Here is an 18,314-nt window from a genome sequence, read left to right on the forward strand (position 1 = left end):
TCGAACGGTGATGACAGGCCGATTTTGGCCGATTTTGGCCGAGCTTTCCTAGGTGCCTACGGGATCTTCAAAGTTCGATGGAAGAAACCGGGCCAGTGATGTCAGAGCGGAACTTCCCCGGATTTTACCAGAGATTCTAGCATATGTCGAGCTCCAAATTAGGGCTGGAAGGACTGGAACGGGTAATACCGGTTAAGAGTTAAGGAATTGGAGAAAAGTTGTATGGAGATCAAGAAAGGCTTTACCCCAAAAAATAACAATTTGCCGGTTAATTCTCTCCTCACCGGGAAATGTCCCCTCACTCCAATTTTATTTTTCGCTTTTTTTTTTTTGGTTTTTTGGCTTGTGATTCAAGCTCTTATCAAGCTCTTAGGACTATAGCATTTGCACCATTGTATAATTCTATATATCTATATATAAGGAGGGACGGAGTACAGCTTACATATAGTAATCAAAAAATAAAAATAAAAATAAAAAAATATGTAGATAGTACATTGTTTACTATGGGAAAGCACGCAATCGGTCAAGTATTAGATACCCAGTTACCCCCTTTGGGTCCGGCTACACCGATTCGCCCAAAACAGCAACGCAATGAAGCTTATCAAATCTTTTTTTTTTCCCCTTCTTAAATTACTCCGCCCTTGATAATTCATTCCTGCATTCCATTTGTTACCTTTGGTGTGTGTCCTCTCACAATGGCTGGCAGCACGCTAGCAATTCGCAAGATGGCTCCGTCCATCATGCAGCTGTCGTCGATGACGCGCAGGTCAATGTCAACATCACAGCTGGCTCTTCGCGCAAAGCCGGTGCGATCTACTAAAGTTTCCCAGTCTGTGTCGCGTATTGCTCGTCGTAGCTACGCCGATGCTGCCCCCTCATCTGCCCCGAAGTCTAAGAAGCGTTTCAGACCTTTGCGTTGGGCCTGGCGGTTGACCTGGCTCTCTGCCATCGGTCTGACCGGTACTGTCGCATACAGCATCTTCGAGCTCCGTCAACCTCCGGACCAGTCTCCCCCTGACCCATCAAAGAAGACTCTGGTCATTCTCGGTATGTGTCGGTCGCGATCGTCGATCCCCTATGGCTGAAGTGTCGCTAATGCGACTTATGTTTGCTCAGGAACTGGCTGGGGCTCCGTTTCCCTCCTGAAGAAGATTGACACCGAGAACTACAACGTTATCGTCGTCTCCCCCCGTAACTACTTCCTTTTCACTCCCTTGCTGCCCTCATGTACCACCGGTTTGATCGAGCACCGCTCGATCATGGAGCCTATCCGCAATATCCTGCGCCACAAGAAGGCCAGCGTTCAATTCTACGAAGCCGAGGCTACCAAGATCGACTATGAGAAGCGTATCGTGTACATCAGTGATGATTCGGAAATTAAGGGTGATATCTCGCACACCGAGGTTCCCTTCGACATGCTTGTGATCGGTGTTGGTGCCGAGAACGCGACTTTTGGTGGGATCCCCCTCGCATTTGGAACGAGGCATTTTGGGCTAATTTTATGACGTATAGGTATTCCCGGTGTTCGTGAAAACTCCTGCTTCCTGAAAGAAGTCGGTGACGCCCAGAACATCCGTAAGCGTATTATGGACTGTATCGAGACTGCCTGTTTCAAGGATCAGACCGAGGACGAGGTCAAGCGTCTGCTGCACATGGTTGTGGTGGGCGGTGGCCCCACTGGTGTTGAATTCGCTGGTGAACTGCAGGACTTCTTCAACGATGACTTGAAGAAGTGGATTCCCGAAATCAAGGACAACTTCCACGTCACTCTCGTCGAGGCTCTGCCCAATGTTCTGCCCATGTTCTCGAAGCAACTGATTGAATACACCGAATCCACCTTCAAGGAGGAGGAGATCTCCATCCGCACCAAGACTATGGTCAAGAAGGTTACCGACAAGTACATCCAGGCCGAGGTCACCAAGCCCGACGGATCCAAGGAGCTTGAGACCATCCCCTACGGTCTTCTCGTCTGGGCCACTGGTAATGCCATCCGCAGCGTCGTCCGTGACCTCATGTCCCAGATCCCCGCCCAGGCCGAGTCCCGCCGCGGTCTCGCTGTCAACGAATACCTCGTCGTGAACGGTACCGATAATGTCTGGGCCGTCGGCGACTGCGCCATTGCCAACTACGCCCCGACCGCCCAGGTTGCCAGCCAGGAGGGTGCCTTCTTGGGCCGCCTCTTCAACACCATGGCCAAGACCGAGGCTCTCGAGAAGGAGCTCGAGACCCTCTCAGAGCGTCAGTCCCAGGCCAAGGGCGACGAGGAGCGCAACCAGATTTTCGACGAGATCCGCGAGCGCCAGAAGCAGCTCCGCCGCAACAAGCAGATCGGTCCCTTCCAGTACTCGCACCAGGGCTCCTTGGCCTACATCGGCAAGGAACGTGCTGTGGCCGATATCAGCTGGCTGAGCGGCAATATCGCCAGTGGTGGTACCATGACCTACCTGTTCTGGCGCAGTGCTTACCTGAGCATGTGCTTCAGCAGTAAGTTCCAAGTTCTATCCCTACCATTCATCAAGATTCATCATTAACATAACATCTAGCTCGCAACCGTGTCCTTGTCTGCGTCGACTGGGTCAAGGCTCGTCTCTTCGGCCGTGATGTCTCACGGGAGTAAATATCTTCACCCGGGTTCAATGATCTCCTGTAATATTGCCATCTATACTGCATTTCCTTTTGGCTATCCAATGCCTCCCTTGACACATTGACCGTATAATGTGTTCCGCTACGCCCCCCCCTTATGCCACCCCCACTATCATTGTCTTGATTTTTTTTTTTTGGACTTGTGACCCTGATAGACGTATCCATTTCCCGTCTTTTCCTGATGACTCACGGTTGGTGCTGCGATTGGTTCCATCCAGAGACAAAAGCAATAATTCGCGTCCTCTCTGTTTCGCTTTTGGTTTCTATTTAGACTGTACTGTACGCGATCGGAATATATAGACTGGGTCTGGGATTGTTGTATTGAACTGTTATTTCCATCTGTGAATCATTCTTACTCATTGGATAGTGCGGCTAACACTGCATGCGTGGATTTCACCTCTGGCTCGCTGGGCATCATCTTCGATTCTGCGGCTCGACATCACAGATCTGGGTCATCCATAAGAGAGTACCCACATCCATCCCCGTGCATTTCGTGCGTATACCAGCTCTGCAGGCTCACTTCCCAGCGCCGCAGCTCCTTGATTTTTCTCACCCCATAGACCACATCAAGATCCACATCTCCCATCGGCGATTGAAGTCTTAGTACCGAATCCCACGTCCAAGTATCCTTACCAAATACCGGCCGAATGTGAGGTCCAAGGTGCGCCGTGTTCCACGTATCAAGCACGATATCCGTCTGCGCATTGGCCGACATCACCGCTTTGAGGTAGTAGTCTACCCCGTCCATCTAGATATCCGGATCACCCCTGATAGAAGGGCTTTCCAGGCCAGGATAGCTGCAATGCATCCTCCAATAAAAGAACGCTGCCGCGCCATCGAATGACTTGACCACTAGATCGTAAATCATGTTCATACGAAGCCTACCATACTCTTCAAATGAAGGTTCCCACTGGCGCAGAGATATATGGCCGATAGGGGTCTCTTGTCGGTTTATCCGGCCCAGCGACATTGCGGGGGGGTTGTTGGACCAGCATTCGGCGCCAACTTGTGCTTGGATGGAGCCATGCGGCGTGTTTGTCTAGAAACTCTTGTATACCCCCAGCCCTAAATGAGATATTGCGGGATTTCTGGTCGTCATTGGGGAACCGATAGGGAAACGTTGCTGCTAGTAAAGCATTCGGTTGTGGGATGGTCGTATTTGGGAGGGCGGATTGTGTAGGCTGGTAGAATAGGGCTTGCTGGAGTGCCCGGGAGGCTTGGATGCACCGAGCCCAGCGTCGACAGACTCGTTGGGCGAGTAAGAGTGTCTGCTCGTCATCCACCGATATGAGAATGATCTCTGAGTTCTTCGGGAAAATTGTCTAACCCCATTTTTCGGACACTACGCGCTTGGAGGAAACACAATAAGCAATAAGCAATGGAGTTCTAGTTCAGCGGGGTAGTCTCACGTAGAGGACACAGTCTAAATACATAGAGCTGTTTGTATATCTCTGGGGGCTCTGTCCCTTTGGTGGATGTTGAAGGCAAAAGAGAGAGAGTGGTATAAGAGCTTGATCATTGGAGTCTACTAATAATATTGACAAAACTAGGTATTCTTTCCAGGTAGTCGCATTTGTTTCTCATATTCGAGCTTCGCAAAATCATACGTCTATATATTATACAAAGAGAGCTTTTTGGACTCTACAAATCCCTATATCTTCACTTCTCTTTGTTTTTCTTCTCTAGATGAGCCGGTGGCTTCAAAGGGATCACAGGCGTCGGCCCTCTCGTCCTTTTTACCCCAGGTTGATCGGCGCCATCCGCTGGAATAGGCCGCTTAGCATGGACCGGTAAAGCGATGTTCGATTCAGATGCTGGCTTAAGTCCTCCTGCTGCAGGATCTTGGACCTTCGAAGAAGGAGCGGTACTCTTCTCTGGAATATTCTCTGTGAAATTCTCTACCTTTCCACCCCAGGCGGTTATCACCCTTTCACAATTAACGCAAGGTCCGACCAATGCCTGCAATGCTTCCTGATGATTGTATGTGTCTTGAGATAGATCCTTACGCTTTAATGCAAGGCCATAGACCTCCTCGCTAGGGTTATGGTTCCTAATTCGTTAGTATGGAACATATGGGATCTCAGGGCATAGACTCACCGTAAAATATGCACTAGGGGATATGTTTCTGCGCAGTTTCCGAAAGGAACAATATTGGTTCCTCGAGTTAGGTAAGTTGAATCAAACATCGTGATATTCGCTGTGTCAATTCTTTCATCGCGAAGAACATCAAAACGGGCTTTTCGCAGGATTTCTATCCAGTAGTTGCTCTGCCCTTCCGGATTGCGATATCCCGCGAACGATCCTCCCAAGTGAAAGCGGCTCTGTTGACCCTCTTCCTCTGCCCAAACGCACGCATACGTCCATGGGGAATACGGAGCCATCTTGATACACCATTGGGCGTACATTATTGTCAGAGGTAGGTAGAAGTTGTTCTGTGTCGCACCTTCGGGTGCTGGGCTAAAAACGGAAAGGAACCTACCTAGAAGGTCATAGCAGCACCAATATAAAGTACCTCTATATGTCATGCTATCCAACAAGAAGTATGATGTATCCTTGCTATGGTTTGGGTTAACTTTCCTCGAAATTGATTGGGGGTGGGAGGCCTCAGACAGATATTTGCTCCCATTTTCACTGCAAGAATCCAATCAGTTGACAGAACATAGGGTCTAGTGGACATCCAACTCACCAAAGATCAAAAATATCGGTACGCAGTCTTCTCATTTCCCCTATGGCGTTCTCATCCACCCCATAGGTAGAAGGGCTATCTATAAGGTCGAGCATAAAAGCTTTCATCTGCACATAATTAGCTTAGCTATCCTCTGGCAAAATTGAAGAAGTCTACAGCTGCAGCAACTTACTTGTGTTAGGCTCCAAGTGCATGCATCTTTCAAGTTCAGTTGGCCATTGAAAGCCGGCAAAGATGTCTCGGCTGTAGGAGTTATCAAGGTTGTTGACATTGCGATTGTTATCGTTCATGTAGCTTGGTGGACAAGTCGCCGTCTAAATACTCCCATACTGGCAATTCGTTCCTTTGCTAGGACATATTAGATTTCATGAAAGACCCCATGGGTTTTAAAATAGCGTGGATTCTCAAAAGCGGAAGTGAATATCTTGAAACATGAAGTTCCCATACAATTATAGATCTGACTGCTATATAAACAGCCGAGTGTTAATAGAAAGGGGCACCATGAAAGAAGGATGAACAAAGGATCAAACCATCCCAAATCTTTTTTTAAACATAATTCTTTTGTTTCAGACATATCACTCTTACGCAGAGCAGGATATCTTTATCGACGGTTACCCTTGCCATAAGAGTTTGCCTGTTTCCCTCTGTCTCCAGCTACATGAGGAAAATGGCCCCTAAGAAAAAGCTTCCAAAACTAAAGAGATTCAATTTTCTGGTGAGTCTGACCTGAATCTGTTCTGAACAAGATAAATCTAGATGGAAGCCTCGCCGATCTATAAGGCTTGCTGGTCTAGTACCACCAATGATCTTTTTCGATGAACTAGAGCCTCCACCAGGGAGTCCACGTTGGCGACCAAAGCTTCAGGACGGCACGAAACCAACACGGGTAAGTATATCGCTTTCCACCTACCAAAGCCAAAGTTGACAATAACAGTGGGCATCTACTGACCCTCTTGGATTCTCGAGTGATACAGTGGCACTTGACTATGATGAATGGAAGGGGAAAGACGGTGCCCAAAGGCGCGTGATTGCGTATGGCCTCACCAATTGTGTGCTGGTGTTCGTGTCTTAAGATTTGTGCGACACTATTTCCGAATCAAACGGCAGGTACTATCGGAGATCGCGATGGTAAAGCCTGGTACGCATCCTTCATGGTCTGGGGGGTATCAAGGATATCATCACTCACTGGGGACAGGGAACACTGTCCTTGGAGTGGATTGGGTACGTGTAATTGACTCTGTAATAGGAAGCCTTATTGGCGATGACGGGTTGCCTGCCATATTCAAATGTGGACCGTGTACCTACTGGCCAAACTCCATAGTAGCTAGGATTTCTACAGATCAAGAATAGATTATCAATTGTGTGTTGAATGGGCTAGAGCTATGTACATTGACTTCAAAACCCGTAGAGATACGTACTAGTATCCCAAGAAGAAGAGTGAATGGGGAGATGGCTAAACAGGATGAAAAGGGTGATGAGAAACACTAGCAGAGGTATCGAAAATTCAGATCATTTCGCACAGGGGAAGGGCTCTGAAAGAAACAAAATTTCTTCTAGAAAAGGTTCCAACGGCTCCGCGTTTCTTTTCCAGGAGGGCCACGTTCTGATTTCCGAGCGCGGCCGTCAAGTTGTCGGATGCCTTCGATCTTCTGCAGAGCCAGCTCCAGCAGCTCCTTCTTACGGATGATGTCCAAGTGACGGCGTATCCGGGGATCCTCGCGGGCAAAGCGTTCGACCTCCTCATCTGAAAGGTGCCGTCCAAGTCTTGAATCTAGCTCACGGGGGAAATTATAGTAGAACTCAGATAAGAGCTCGACATTGAGGAATAGCACGGCCGTGGAGGTGAGTTTGTCTGCCACAACATCCAGGAAGACCTCTGGGCAGTGGTACTTGTTCTTTTGCGTTGCGCATTGCTTTGAACGGACGGCGAGCATTCTCATCCTGATGAGATCCGCTCGGTCCCGAAGAAACAGACCTTCCCGTCCTAGATAATATATGTCAGTGTTTGAAAATAGAAGAAAGAGGAAAATACCAACCTCTCTCCAACAAGGAGGCACTGAAGCCACCCGCACCACCCTCGCCGTTGCCCTCTAGTACTACTTCGCCCTTCCGCACCCTGTCGATAAAGGAGATGACGTCTTTGAGTTTTCTCTTTCCAACAGTGTCCTCTACATGTTTCAAGGCCGACTCGCACGACTTGAGCTCTTCCTTGAGAACTTTGCCCACATTGTCTCTACCTTTAGCCCATTCAGGATCTTCAATCTCGATCTCATACTTATATGGCTTGATGCAATTTTCAACTTGATCGCTGGTGCTGAAGAATTTGTCATTCAGGATACTGGTGCATGCATCGGTGATCTGTTTGTGAGCGCCAGGGTGGGAGGCGAATGTAGAGGAGGCTAGAAGCGAGTCTACATGGTTGTTCAAAGCATTGGCGACAACAGTCGTAGCCAATCGACCAATTCCAAGCTTTGTCAATGATGAGGTAGAAGCATCCAGCTTCCGGTGCCAATATAGCGACTCGGCATCGGCTTTGGGGAGATCCTTGAGAGGATCTAATTCCAACGGTGGAGGATCCAAGTCATCGACCGGCTTGTTCCAGTAGCGCTGCGCCAGAATGTCCATGACCCGCTGGTCTAATTCTGCCTTGAGCATCTCCCGAACCTGCGGTCGCCCGAAGCTTTCCGCGAACGCCTTGAAAGAGTGCTTGAACGCATCGAGGCTCTCAGCCAAGTGAGACTCCGCGCTCAAAGGCCGGTCATTATATTGAACCTTGAACTCATAGGTTGCCTCTTCAAGCTCTTGGCTGATGGCGTCTCTGGTTCCAGTCAGGCTAGATGACATTGTCTGTTCAAGAACCTGCATTAGCGTTTTCCGCAGTGTCGAAACACCAACTGAGACGTCAGAGTGGGGTCCGAATTCATTCTGATGAGCAGAGAAGTATGCATGTTCATTCTTGAGAATGGCGCTGGTGATGTTTCCAGAGCCTCTAGAAAAAAGAGCTGTTGTCTGAGGAATCCGAGTAACGACACCCACGTAACCTAGCCGAAGAGGGTATTTTTTATCCGAAAGGACAGCGTGACCACGTTCGGGGCTCACAAGGTCCATCTTCGTAATTACGCCGATAGTCCGTTCGCCCCGAGGGTCTACTCGACGACTGGCTCGAAGTGCTGTCGAGTTTGCTAAGTCAACGTCGGCGGCCGAGATCGCCAAAATGACATTTGGTGGCTGAATGTATTTATCGCAAAGATCAGCAATCTTTTGTTTGAGCTCTGGGGGCTGATCTCGGCCCGCAACCTGGATATACCCTGGCAGGTCGATCAAAGAGAGATCCGGAACGTTGGGAGAGTATATCGTAAGCTGAATGGGATCGTCTGTGACACAATCCTTTTCGGGAACAGCAAGGTTCAGATCTGTGAGTGTGCGCTGAACTTGAGAGAAATCCGTGATCTTTCCAAGACCCAGGGCCGGGAATTCACCGTATTCTGCTTGAGCGTTGGGAGTGTTGACCAGCGTGAGCTCAATTGGCCGTCGAGTCACCATGTTCGAGCCCTTGGGCAAGAACTCGTGGCCGACTATAGCCTCAAGAACAGAGCTTTTGCCCGAAGATTGGGAACCAATCACGACGATCGAGGGAAGAGTGAGCGTGCCAGACTGGCCGATGGTCTGGAGAATATTTCGGATTTCGATCATTTTGCGTGTAAGCAGCATCATTTGATCATCCTCCGCAGCATCTCTCCCCGGTCGTAGGTCTTCCTCTCCCGATTGATTGTATCCAAACGCCGTGGTAGTAGCGGCAGCAGCAGCAGTACCAGCTCGGCTTTGTTTCGGCTCTTTTCCTCCACCACCAGATGAATCGCCCTTTCCGGACTTAGACTCTTCGTCGAGACGTAGGATTTTCTGCAGCCAGTCAGGCATATCGATATCTTCGGTCGTCTTGTTCCACCCGCGATGTGTCTGATCCGCCATGTCCTGCAGTCCTTGGAACAAGGTCGAAGCTGTGTTCCCCGCAGTCTCTGAGGCTTGCTTGAAGACACCCATCGCATAGTTACCGGCCTCTGAGAGATAAAATTAGCTTGAAATCCTAATTGTAGCGAGATTTATGCACGAGAGACGTACGAGTTGCTTGGTATTGGAAATAAGCTAGACCCGCGATTGTCGCACCACCGAACATAGCCGGAACCCTGACAAGCTTCAATGCTAGTTTCGGTAGCATTCGAGCAAATGAGATTGATCGAACTGCAGGGACATTGTGGATGGCATTTGCGCCCACTGGCCATGCGCGTCTTCTGAGAGTAGCGCCACCATCTGCCCGAAGCAGGCCGCCAGTCCTTGAGCCTGCATTATGGATATGGCGAGTAAGGTGACCGTTCCGCAATAGCGGTCCTAGTCGATGGGAGAGAATCCTCCCACTCATTATTGTTGTGGTATCATTCAATAGACGATGAAAATAAATGTGATGGCTTTGTAGATTACCGGATCACTGACATCAGGCATAACTTATGTAACAGTTCCCGTGACTTGCACAAGTAGCCGCACAGTCTCCCGTAGTATCACAGTCACGTGAAGCATGACGTGCTGTGCAAGGGAAGTGACTCTATTCATTTGTGTTGATTTTGATAAAAAAAAACAATTCTTTTCTCTTGGTAATTTGTGGCACAATCACATCCTGAATTCAATATCATCGGGCCGTAACATCGTGGTTGACGTTTGGGCATCTCACTGGTTCCCAACAGTCGGTGACTCTTCATCCCGAACCCCACGAAATCAAGTCTATTGATACATCCTTTGATCACGAGTACGATTTTTTCGAATGACAAACTTGGTATACACCTGACAAGCTTCGAATACAGTCGAAAGAGTTCTTTTATGCAGTATCAGTTCAATTGTATTTGATCAGACAAAACATGTGTCGATTCCTGGTAAGGACTATTTTTCCAAGCTTTGGGCTTGGAGCTAATATCTTGATCAGATATACAAAGGGCGCAATGAGATCCGTCTCAGTAAGCTGATAACCGAGCCAAGCCATTCAATCCTTACTCAATCATACGATTCACGCCTGAGACTGGTAGGTTGTCCCATCTCGCTAGACCAGACCCATGTGGTTAGCATGTCGCAACCCACTGACATGCAATATCAAGGATAATCGCCGTCCTGTCAACGGTGATGGGTTTGGTGTGGGTTTCTACACAGATCCCAAGCTTGGACCAGAGCCTTGCATCTTTACCTCAACCCTACCAGCCTGGAACTGTGAGAATCTAGAGCGACTCGCTGCAAAGACGTGCTCAGATCTGATTTTTGCACATGTGCGCGCAACAACTGAGGGTGCTCTTGCCGAAAACAATTGCCACCCGTTCCAGCACCAATCCCTGATGTGGATGCACAATGGCGGCATTGGCGGGTGGAGCTACATCAAGCGTACACTGGGAAGCTCACTCGCCGACAAGTGGTACTTGGGTGTCAAAGGTGGCACCGACAGTGAATGGGCTTTTGCCCTGTTCCTTGACCTGCTAGAAAAAGAGGGGGTAGATCCAAGCTCTGACCCCGGTCCTGAGGGATTCGGACAAGCTCTTCTACGTCGTGTTTTGATGAACACCATTGCCAGAATCAATGAAATGGTCCAGGAAATTCCAGAAAAATATAATGTTACTGGAGTTGAGACTCGGAGTTTGTTGAACTTCGCTGTGACAGACGGCCATACTGTTGTCTGCACTCGGTACATCAGCAGCAAAACGGACGAACCGGCCAGCTTGTACTTCTCTTCCGGTACCAAATGGAAGGAAGGTGAAACAAAAGGACACTTCAAGATGGAGCGACATGATAAAGGTGCCGATATTGTTCTTGTGGCCAGTGAACCTATCACCTTTGAACGACGTGAGAAGCCTTTCCCCAATTCTCCATACCTATCGACATACGCTAATTTTATACATAGACAATTGGGTATCAGTCCCAACCAACTCAGTTGTCACCATTCACAAGCAGACTGTTATGCTTCACCCAATTCTTGATGAATTCTATGGCGAGAATCTCAACCACGACCGCTCTTCCTGCTTTGCTGTGTCCAAGGGACTTGTCAGCACCGCTCCCGGAACAACCATACCGCCACCAAATACAGCGGAGCCTTTCACCCCTCCAGCAACGGGCAATGCTATCGGGAACACCAACAGTGGCATTGAGAGCTTGCGGTCTGGTCATGTCACCGCATGTGCCGTGTCACACTGAATTCGACATCGAGCTGGTCATTATTGAGACCAACTCTATGGCTCCGTCACTAATTAGAAAGCGTTGTCTTAATACGGCGTTGGGAATGAGACAAATATGCAGGATATTCGGACTAAATGGGAGTTTAGGAGATGGGATGTAAGCGTTTGGGTCCGTGTGGTCTTTCGGGATAGCTATATCATAGCATGGAACAGTTAAATGGACCAGAAAGCCAATTCGATGAAGGAAATCACCTCCTACCACATTAAAATCCATAAATATTCACCAATTCGGACCTCGGGAACTCGTGAAAGAGTTCGAAATTTCGGATATTTGTATAGATCACCCAGTCACGTGGATGCACCCACATGACGTAATTTGAATCAACTGCCCTGAGATTCAGCTTCCTATTGTTCCGCTTGGCGAATCACTACCCATGTTTAGTTTATGAAATGGGTGTATAAGGATTCTCAAAATGAGGAAGACCCTACTACTCGCCTTTATCCACGGCTTCAAGGTATGTCAAATTGCTAGAGACCTGGTTCCGCAACGAATTCCATATTTCGGCTCAAGGAGATCGTTTTCGGCCTAAAACCTATATTGTCTAACTTCGATTTTAGGGGGGTGATGATACTTTTGGCACCTTCCCTGAGCATCTTCGTGTTCTCGCAAGCAGAGCACTTCCTGCGGTCGAGGTCGCCATCGCTGTCTACCCTAAGTATGAGACTAAGGGTGACTTGAAAGAATGTGTGGCAAGATTGCGAGATTGGTAAAATCTGGTCCATTCCTTGATTTAAATACAAGCTTTACTGACGGGTCATAATTCTCTTATGCAGGTTACAAGATACTGTGATCGATCTCGAAGTCGCCAACCATACCGCATCGCCCACCGTCGATCCCTCAGTCCATGTCGTTCTGATCGGTCACTCAATGGGTGGAATAGTAGGAGCAGAAGCTCTTCTTTTGTTGGCAGCGGAACAACCAATTCCTCGAAATTCGACTTCAAACACACAGTCCGAGGTCGCAGATGACACCGAATCTATCGTCGAACCGGGTACTTTCATGTTCCCTCATATACAAGGAGTGCTTGCATTTGATACCCCATTTTTGGGAATAGCGCCAGGAGTCGTGTCATTCGGCGCAGAAGGACACTACCGCAATGCTACAACTGCCTACAACACCTTCTCCGAGGTTGCAGGATTATTCGGCTACGGTGGGAAGGGTAATGCATCCAATCAGGGGAGCACGAATGCACCTCCACAAGAGCGCTCCAAAGCGTTGTCCTCCACACCCGACGCCGCTGCGACGCCTTCTTGGCAACGATGGGGTAAATATGCCATGTTCGCCGGCGCGGCTGGTGCTGTTGCCGCTGGCGGTGCAGCTATGTATACGCAGCGCCAGAAGCTCACCGACGGGTTTGGATGGGTATCATCGCACCTTGAGTTCGTCGGTTGTCTCGCGCGTACGTCAGAACTGCGCCAGCGTATTGTGCAATTATCGAGTGTTAAGCAAGAACGTGGAATCGGGTGTGTGAACTTCTACACATGTCTCGGAAAAGGTGCGACAAGTCTGGTGGAAAACACATCAGCAAACAGGACATCCTTCAGTCAAAAAATTATCAGGTCGAGGAATAGGACGTTCTGTTCATTGCCAGAAGAGGTGGAACGTGGCGAGGAATCTCGAAGTCCAGGACTTCTGTGGACCAAGGCAGTTAATGACCAGGCTACTGACGAAACCAACGCACATACTACAATGTTTCTATCCAAACAAAATCCTGCGTTTTTTGAAATGCTTAGGGAAGCGTGCGCGGTCTTGGTTAAGTCGATAGACAAAGGCTGGTATGAGTCGTCCACCGAACCAGCCAAGAAAGACGATATCAAGCACCCACATGCAACACGGGACACAAGCCCCAAAACAGACAGGGACTTCATGGATGGCGATGACGTTGTCGTCGTTGACTGAGACCGCAAACCCCGATCCTTCAAACATGGCGCTCCACAACTGCTCCTTGTTTTTATTATCGCTTTAGAACGTTCTACAAGAACTCTACCCATGGAGTCCCTCCCTGATCGGCAGATCACTTACTTAGACTTCGGTCCGCGCGCACTACACCTGAACACACAGCGAATAGTATACGCAAAACCACGATTGTCATGGTATCGAGGTTCATTCTCGACAGACAATAAAAACGCCAATGGGCCTTGATCATCCCGCAACGCCCAGAACAAGGCGTCGCCGCCGTATTAGTTTTGCTTTGCCAATCTAAGCAGTCATGTCCGTGGCTCAGTGGGGTTTTTTCTTCGTTGGGGAGCACAGCAGTGCTGATCCTGTGTACCACTTGTCTCACTCTCCCGATGATCGTCCTGCCTAGTGACCACACCCTTGAACTAATGTGACGCGGCCCACGAGCTATTCGGGGTCCGCCCGGGCCGTTTTTGCATCGCCGCAATATGCGACGGATGAATACCAACACTTTTAAGTTTTCTTGAATTTCTTACATTATGCCTGCCACTCCTTGCTACATGGTTTAGCTCTGAGCTAGCGCGTGGGAATATGGCCTGCAGAGGAATCATGGACGCCAACTTCTTCCCAAACGAACGTAACGCTGGGTCAAAACGGGGCATGATACCCGAGACATACAACAGAAATCATATTATATATGGACTTTTCCTTCAGAGCGTGATATGCACGTGTGAGTGAAACACCAGCAACGTAAATTGAGTTCAAAACGGAACCTTGCAAGGTACTCGATTCTCGTATGTCGTATCCAATCGCTAGTGGTAAATGGCACAACTTAGTAGTCCTCCGTACAGGAGTCCACTCGGTGCCAAAACTCAATTAGAAAAGTGAAAAGCAAAAATGTCCTCCAATTATTGTCGTACCAATAATTGATAAATTTTGTAATTATTATGTGATGCCAAGGTGTATATCCATCCATACCCGAGAAGATGCCTTGAGGGCGCCAATGTAGTGAAAGCATTTGAATATCCACGAAAAGGATATAAATAAGATATCATGAAGTCAATAGTCACATATACAGCGCTAGAATGAAACAGAAGTAACAAGATCAATGAATGGAGCAGCTAGAAGAAAATGAACAAGGCTCAATAATTATGATGACCGTACGTCGAAGAGCGATGGTGATACATGCTGCCTGCATATTCGGAGTTATTGTCGGCGTAGACCGTAGCTCGGCGGTCTTCCTCAGACAGAAGTTCCTTAACCTCCCATGTATTTGGCTTGACACCGACGGAGAACTCTAGATCTTCCTTGGTAATCGAGTCCCAGAACTAAAAGAAGGTCAGTAAAACCAAGCCCACAAGCACGGAACACGAAACTGACCTTGTATATCATCATGACAGCGAGGAGATTGCAGAATGTAGCGAAGAAGAGCCCGTCCAGGTAATGCTGCACGTTGTTACAGACAACGTCGCTGAACTGATACAAGAGAACCTGGCCAATGATGAAGACCAGCACACCAAAGGAGATATGGCCCAGCGGCCAGCGATCATCCAGAGTGTTTGCAACTAGGAGCAATTGCATGGCCAGGTACACAGCGATAGAGATGGCGTTCAGCAGGTATAGCACCACGAACAAGCCCGTGGTGTTTTGGGGACCCATCGAGCCCCACGACTTGAAAGTCGCCAGCGATATCACAAACGAGAGAGCGAACATTGCTGCAGAGGGGACTCGAATCAACCACACGGAGAGGGCTGTACCGTCTTCGTACAGCTGGAAGCCGACAAATCCGTTGACGAGAAGACAGGTGCATAGCGCAGATGTTAAGCCGTTTTGAACAGCCACGAAGTAGGGGAAGGGGTCGCTCCCTGGCGGAACGACACCTGCATCAACGAGGAGAGAGAACAGTGTCAGAGCCAAGTAGATATAGAAGAAGGTGATGATCTCTTTGCGGCCTATCGATAGTGAAAAGATTAGTCAGTCTGCGCCGAGTATGAGCGGAGAGGGAATCGAGACGAACCGACGGCAGTAAATTTGGATCGAACGTGCAAGATCATGATCACTGTCATGCTAAGCGCTATTATATGCATAAATGACGCGGCACCCTGGAAGATTATGGTGTTCGCAAGCTCAATATTACGCGCATAGCAGTTGGATATGATGCCTGTTGACCCGGAGATTGTCGATGCCGGGCCCACCAAGGAGCACAAAGGCACGGGTGCCTTCTCACATATCGTGTCGAACTGACCGAACCCCATGATGTCTACTCAGATGCTGAGCAGTACGACAGCAAATAGATCGAGTTCTACTCCGTAGTTGCGGTGAAATGTCGAGCGTGGACGGGTGGTCTCCACAACAACGGGGTGGGACGGTGGAGGGAATGACGGTATGTAACTCTGTCCCCAATGAGTGCTCTTTCGGCACCCCAGCTGCACTGTTTCGATCGGCTGATAGCCCTGAAGAGCGAATGTCGAAGCCCAGATCACCCCTTTGTGAATCGTTGATGCGAGGGGGAAGTGTCTCAGTTTTCGCTTTCAAGATCACGGGATTCGAATTTCCTTTGTAGGTTTAGCGTTGTTGCTAGGACCAGCCCTGGAGATGGGAGGGACCTCGGGAGCTCTTAGAGGGCCTTAGTCATTCGGACATCGATCGGAAACGCTAGATCCAAAGAGGAATGGCCTCAAAGAGATCTCATGTGACTCGGGTCCGAGCTCGGCCCAAGCCGAACTATTAAAACGCACTATATGATACATTAAGGGTCAAGGCACACTAACATACCAGTTCAACCATACCAGTTCAACTCAATTTAAAAATCAGACTAGGCAATGTTTAGGCTATACCCGGATACTACGGCAAAGTACTATATCTACGTTTCCAGTCTCCAAACTCGATGAGTATAGTGCCACACTGGCCATTATTATTGGCCATTCTAACCTTGGGAAAGCTGGGGGTCATCTTAGCCTGCATTTTACTTGCCTTGTTTTTTTTTTATTCCTTGATTTCTTTTTACTTCTGTCATCCCGACTACTGCCGAGTACAATCACAGTTGTATACAGTAGACTTGCTCGGTATGTGGACTGACCTCTGGTCTCCACACCCTACAACTGGGGCATTGTCGCACCACCGCCTGTTTTGCGACCTCGGGACTGGGGCTTGCTGACTCAAGGCCTCCTGACATACAATCCCCTTCAAGTAGAGCAAGTCCCTTCGATCATTTGTTCGCCAGACCAGCTGCCCAGTTAGGCAAATTGTCTCTACGGGTACGACGCAATCTTGTGGAAGGAATGAATTTAACGGAACCGTTGCCCCCAATAAATGGCCTTTGTGGACGAATAATGAGTCGGGTGTAGATGGCCTGATGATCAGCTTCCAGATTCTCGGAAGGGATTAAAATGAAAGGTCTTCATCCCATGAGGTTTCATCTATGGGGCATGGCTGCTGGAGTATGCGATCCTAAAGTAAAACAAAAACCTCTGACCCGATATACATTCCCCCTTTTCTTTTGGCCTTTTTCTTATTCGTCAGCAATATAGATGTTACAAGGGCGACGGAAAACGATTTCCTGTTTACTCCAGATCGGGTACAAGCTCTCCGATCTTTAGGTCTGCCGCCATCATTACTACTACGTTGAACGACCCTAATTTGGCCATATCCTAGAACGGATAGGATTTCGTTGCCAAGACTTGTATGATTTCATGGTCTGATACTCCGATACATAATCTTTCGTGGTAATTTATGAAGTTATATATCCTACACAATATACACCTTCCAAACTCCAAATCTGGATAGATCTTGGTACCAAGATGGGTATCAATGCTAAGAGATGAAGTTCCTTATTGATATTCCCCCCAAAATAAAGAAAACCCTCTTGGCTTGGTACTAGAGCCTATCACCGGCTTCGACTGCCCAACGCGTGCTTTTCCCGGGGGAAGGGGGGGGGGTTTCAACAAGCTTGCTGGTATTGCACAATGTTACTATCGTCACCAGACTCTCCAACGAAAGGAATCCTCCGTGTTCGTCTGACCCTTGAACCAATTGAGGGGGAAAATGAAGAAGAAGGGGGAAAAAAAGAACTGATGCCACAGTTCTGGTATTTGGCTTAAGTTTTCAAAATTGAAGAGACTGCCGAAGGTATTTGTCTCATGCATGAAGATCCCGACTAGCGCCACGTGTGAATTGAAGAAGCATCAACGGCTGCGAGGAACCGTGTCGATCTCCCATCTACCCGATGTCTTCCAGTTTACAAATAAGATAAAACACACCGAAAGTTGAAAATACATTTTCAAGAAAAAACGTAACAAACCGTAACAAAACGAAAACAAAAACGTCTCAACGGTCAAAATTAAAGCCCTTATGCAGGACCCGCTTTGAGGGTTTTTAGGGGTGGGGATGGTGGGGGATGCCGTGCAGTATACTCTCATCTTTATCCTTAATGGAAAGGAATTTCTTTTTTTTTTTTTTTCTGTTTTATCTTTTTCGGGTTTTTTTATTTTACATATCTCATCGAATATCTTTTTTTTTCCTCTATAAATATCTATATATCTCTATATTAAAATCCCACATTCCCTTTCATACCTCTCCCCGTGGGATCGAAATGTGCAACTTCTTCAAAAACTTTTATATATACTCCACCTGTTCCAATCCCGCCGCTCACTTCCTCCGAACCGAAATGGAGGGAACCAAAGACAATAGCACTTGCAACGACAGTCCACACGACCGCTTCATTGTGGTAGTCGGAAAATGTGTCCTTTGCTCTCGGTGACTGCCCTTTTTGACGACTTGGATTCGAAATCAAATTTCCTCATCTGAAACTCGGTCAAGAACA

The 18,314-nt window shown here is 48.2% G+C and overlaps 9 protein-coding genes across 9 annotated transcripts; 4 read left to right on the plus strand and 5 right to left on the minus strand.

Moving 5' to 3' along the window:
* Nucleotides 1-695: 695 nt before the first annotated feature.
* On the plus strand, nucleotides 696-2,617 carry N7500_005614 (uncharacterized protein; the record flags this gene model as incomplete). Its single annotated transcript, XM_056676758.1, has 4 exons — nucleotides 696-1,047; nucleotides 1,117-1,455; nucleotides 1,513-2,484; nucleotides 2,544-2,617. 4 exons carry the CDS (start codon nucleotides 696-698, stop codon nucleotides 2,615-2,617), a joined length of 1,737 nt encoding a protein of 578 aa, XP_056531758.1.
* Nucleotides 2,618-3,082: 465 nt separating this feature from the next.
* N7500_005615 (uncharacterized protein) lies at nucleotides 3,083-3,391 on the minus strand (the record flags this gene model as incomplete). Its single annotated transcript, XM_056676759.1, has 1 exon — nucleotides 3,083-3,391. One exon carries the CDS (start codon nucleotides 3,389-3,391, stop codon nucleotides 3,083-3,085), a length of 309 nt encoding a protein of 102 aa, XP_056531759.1.
* N7500_005616 (uncharacterized protein) lies at nucleotides 3,392-4,076 on the minus strand (the record flags this gene model as incomplete). The annotated part of the gene is made up of 3 exons (XM_056676760.1): nucleotides 3,392-3,553; nucleotides 3,612-3,965; nucleotides 4,053-4,076. The coding sequence occupies 3 exons, from the start codon at nucleotides 4,074-4,076 to the stop codon at nucleotides 3,392-3,394; spliced, it is 540 nt and encodes a 179-aa protein (XP_056531760.1).
* A 226-nt stretch (nucleotides 4,077-4,302) lies between these two features.
* Nucleotides 4,303-5,600, minus strand: N7500_005617 (uncharacterized protein; the record flags this gene model as incomplete). The annotated part of the gene is made up of 4 exons (XM_056676761.1): nucleotides 4,303-4,693; nucleotides 4,741-5,274; nucleotides 5,330-5,436; nucleotides 5,502-5,600. The coding sequence occupies 4 exons, from the start codon at nucleotides 5,598-5,600 to the stop codon at nucleotides 4,303-4,305; spliced, it is 1,131 nt and encodes a 376-aa protein (XP_056531761.1).
* A 531-nt stretch (nucleotides 5,601-6,131) lies between these two features.
* On the plus strand, nucleotides 6,132-6,401 carry N7500_005618 (uncharacterized protein; the record flags this gene model as incomplete). Its single annotated transcript, XM_056676762.1, has 2 exons — nucleotides 6,132-6,215; nucleotides 6,264-6,401. The coding sequence occupies 2 exons, from the start codon at nucleotides 6,132-6,134 to the stop codon at nucleotides 6,399-6,401; spliced, it is 222 nt and encodes a 73-aa protein (XP_056531762.1).
* Nucleotides 6,402-6,882: 481 nt separating this feature from the next.
* Nucleotides 6,883-9,746, minus strand: N7500_005619 (dynamin-related GTPase MGM1; the record flags this gene model as incomplete). The annotated part of the gene is made up of 3 exons (XM_056676763.1): nucleotides 6,883-7,313; nucleotides 7,366-9,387; nucleotides 9,449-9,746. The coding sequence occupies 3 exons, from the start codon at nucleotides 9,744-9,746 to the stop codon at nucleotides 6,883-6,885; spliced, it is 2,751 nt and encodes a 916-aa protein (XP_056531763.1).
* Nucleotides 9,747-10,226: 480 nt separating this feature from the next.
* Nucleotides 10,227-11,551, plus strand: N7500_005620 (glutamine amidotransferase subunit DUG3; the record flags this gene model as incomplete). The annotated part of the gene is made up of 4 exons (XM_056676764.1): nucleotides 10,227-10,251; nucleotides 10,302-10,397; nucleotides 10,471-11,203; nucleotides 11,262-11,551. Exons 1-4 carry the CDS (start codon nucleotides 10,237-10,239, stop codon nucleotides 11,549-11,551), a joined length of 1,134 nt encoding a protein of 377 aa, XP_056531764.1. The 5' UTR covers nucleotides 10,227-10,236.
* A 454-nt stretch (nucleotides 11,552-12,005) lies between these two features.
* N7500_005621 (uncharacterized protein) lies at nucleotides 12,006-13,492 on the plus strand (the record flags this gene model as incomplete). The annotated part of the gene is made up of 3 exons (XM_056676765.1): nucleotides 12,006-12,047; nucleotides 12,151-12,299; nucleotides 12,367-13,492. 3 exons carry the CDS (start codon nucleotides 12,006-12,008, stop codon nucleotides 13,490-13,492), a joined length of 1,317 nt encoding a protein of 438 aa, XP_056531765.1.
* A 1,142-nt stretch (nucleotides 13,493-14,634) lies between these two features.
* N7500_005622 (chitin synthase export chaperone) lies at nucleotides 14,635-15,747 on the minus strand (the record flags this gene model as incomplete). Its single annotated transcript, XM_056676766.1, has 3 exons — nucleotides 14,635-14,820; nucleotides 14,873-15,444; nucleotides 15,510-15,747. 3 exons carry the CDS (start codon nucleotides 15,745-15,747, stop codon nucleotides 14,635-14,637), a joined length of 996 nt encoding a protein of 331 aa, XP_056531766.1.
* Nucleotides 15,748-18,314: the final 2,567 nt, after the last annotated feature.

This window comes from Penicillium coprophilum (genome assembly GCF_028826855.1).
Source record: "Penicillium coprophilum strain IBT 35676 chromosome Unknown utg000004l_segment0_segment0, whole genome shotgun sequence".
Lineage (NCBI taxonomy): Eukaryota > Fungi > Ascomycota > Eurotiomycetes > Eurotiales > Aspergillaceae > Penicillium > Penicillium coprophilum.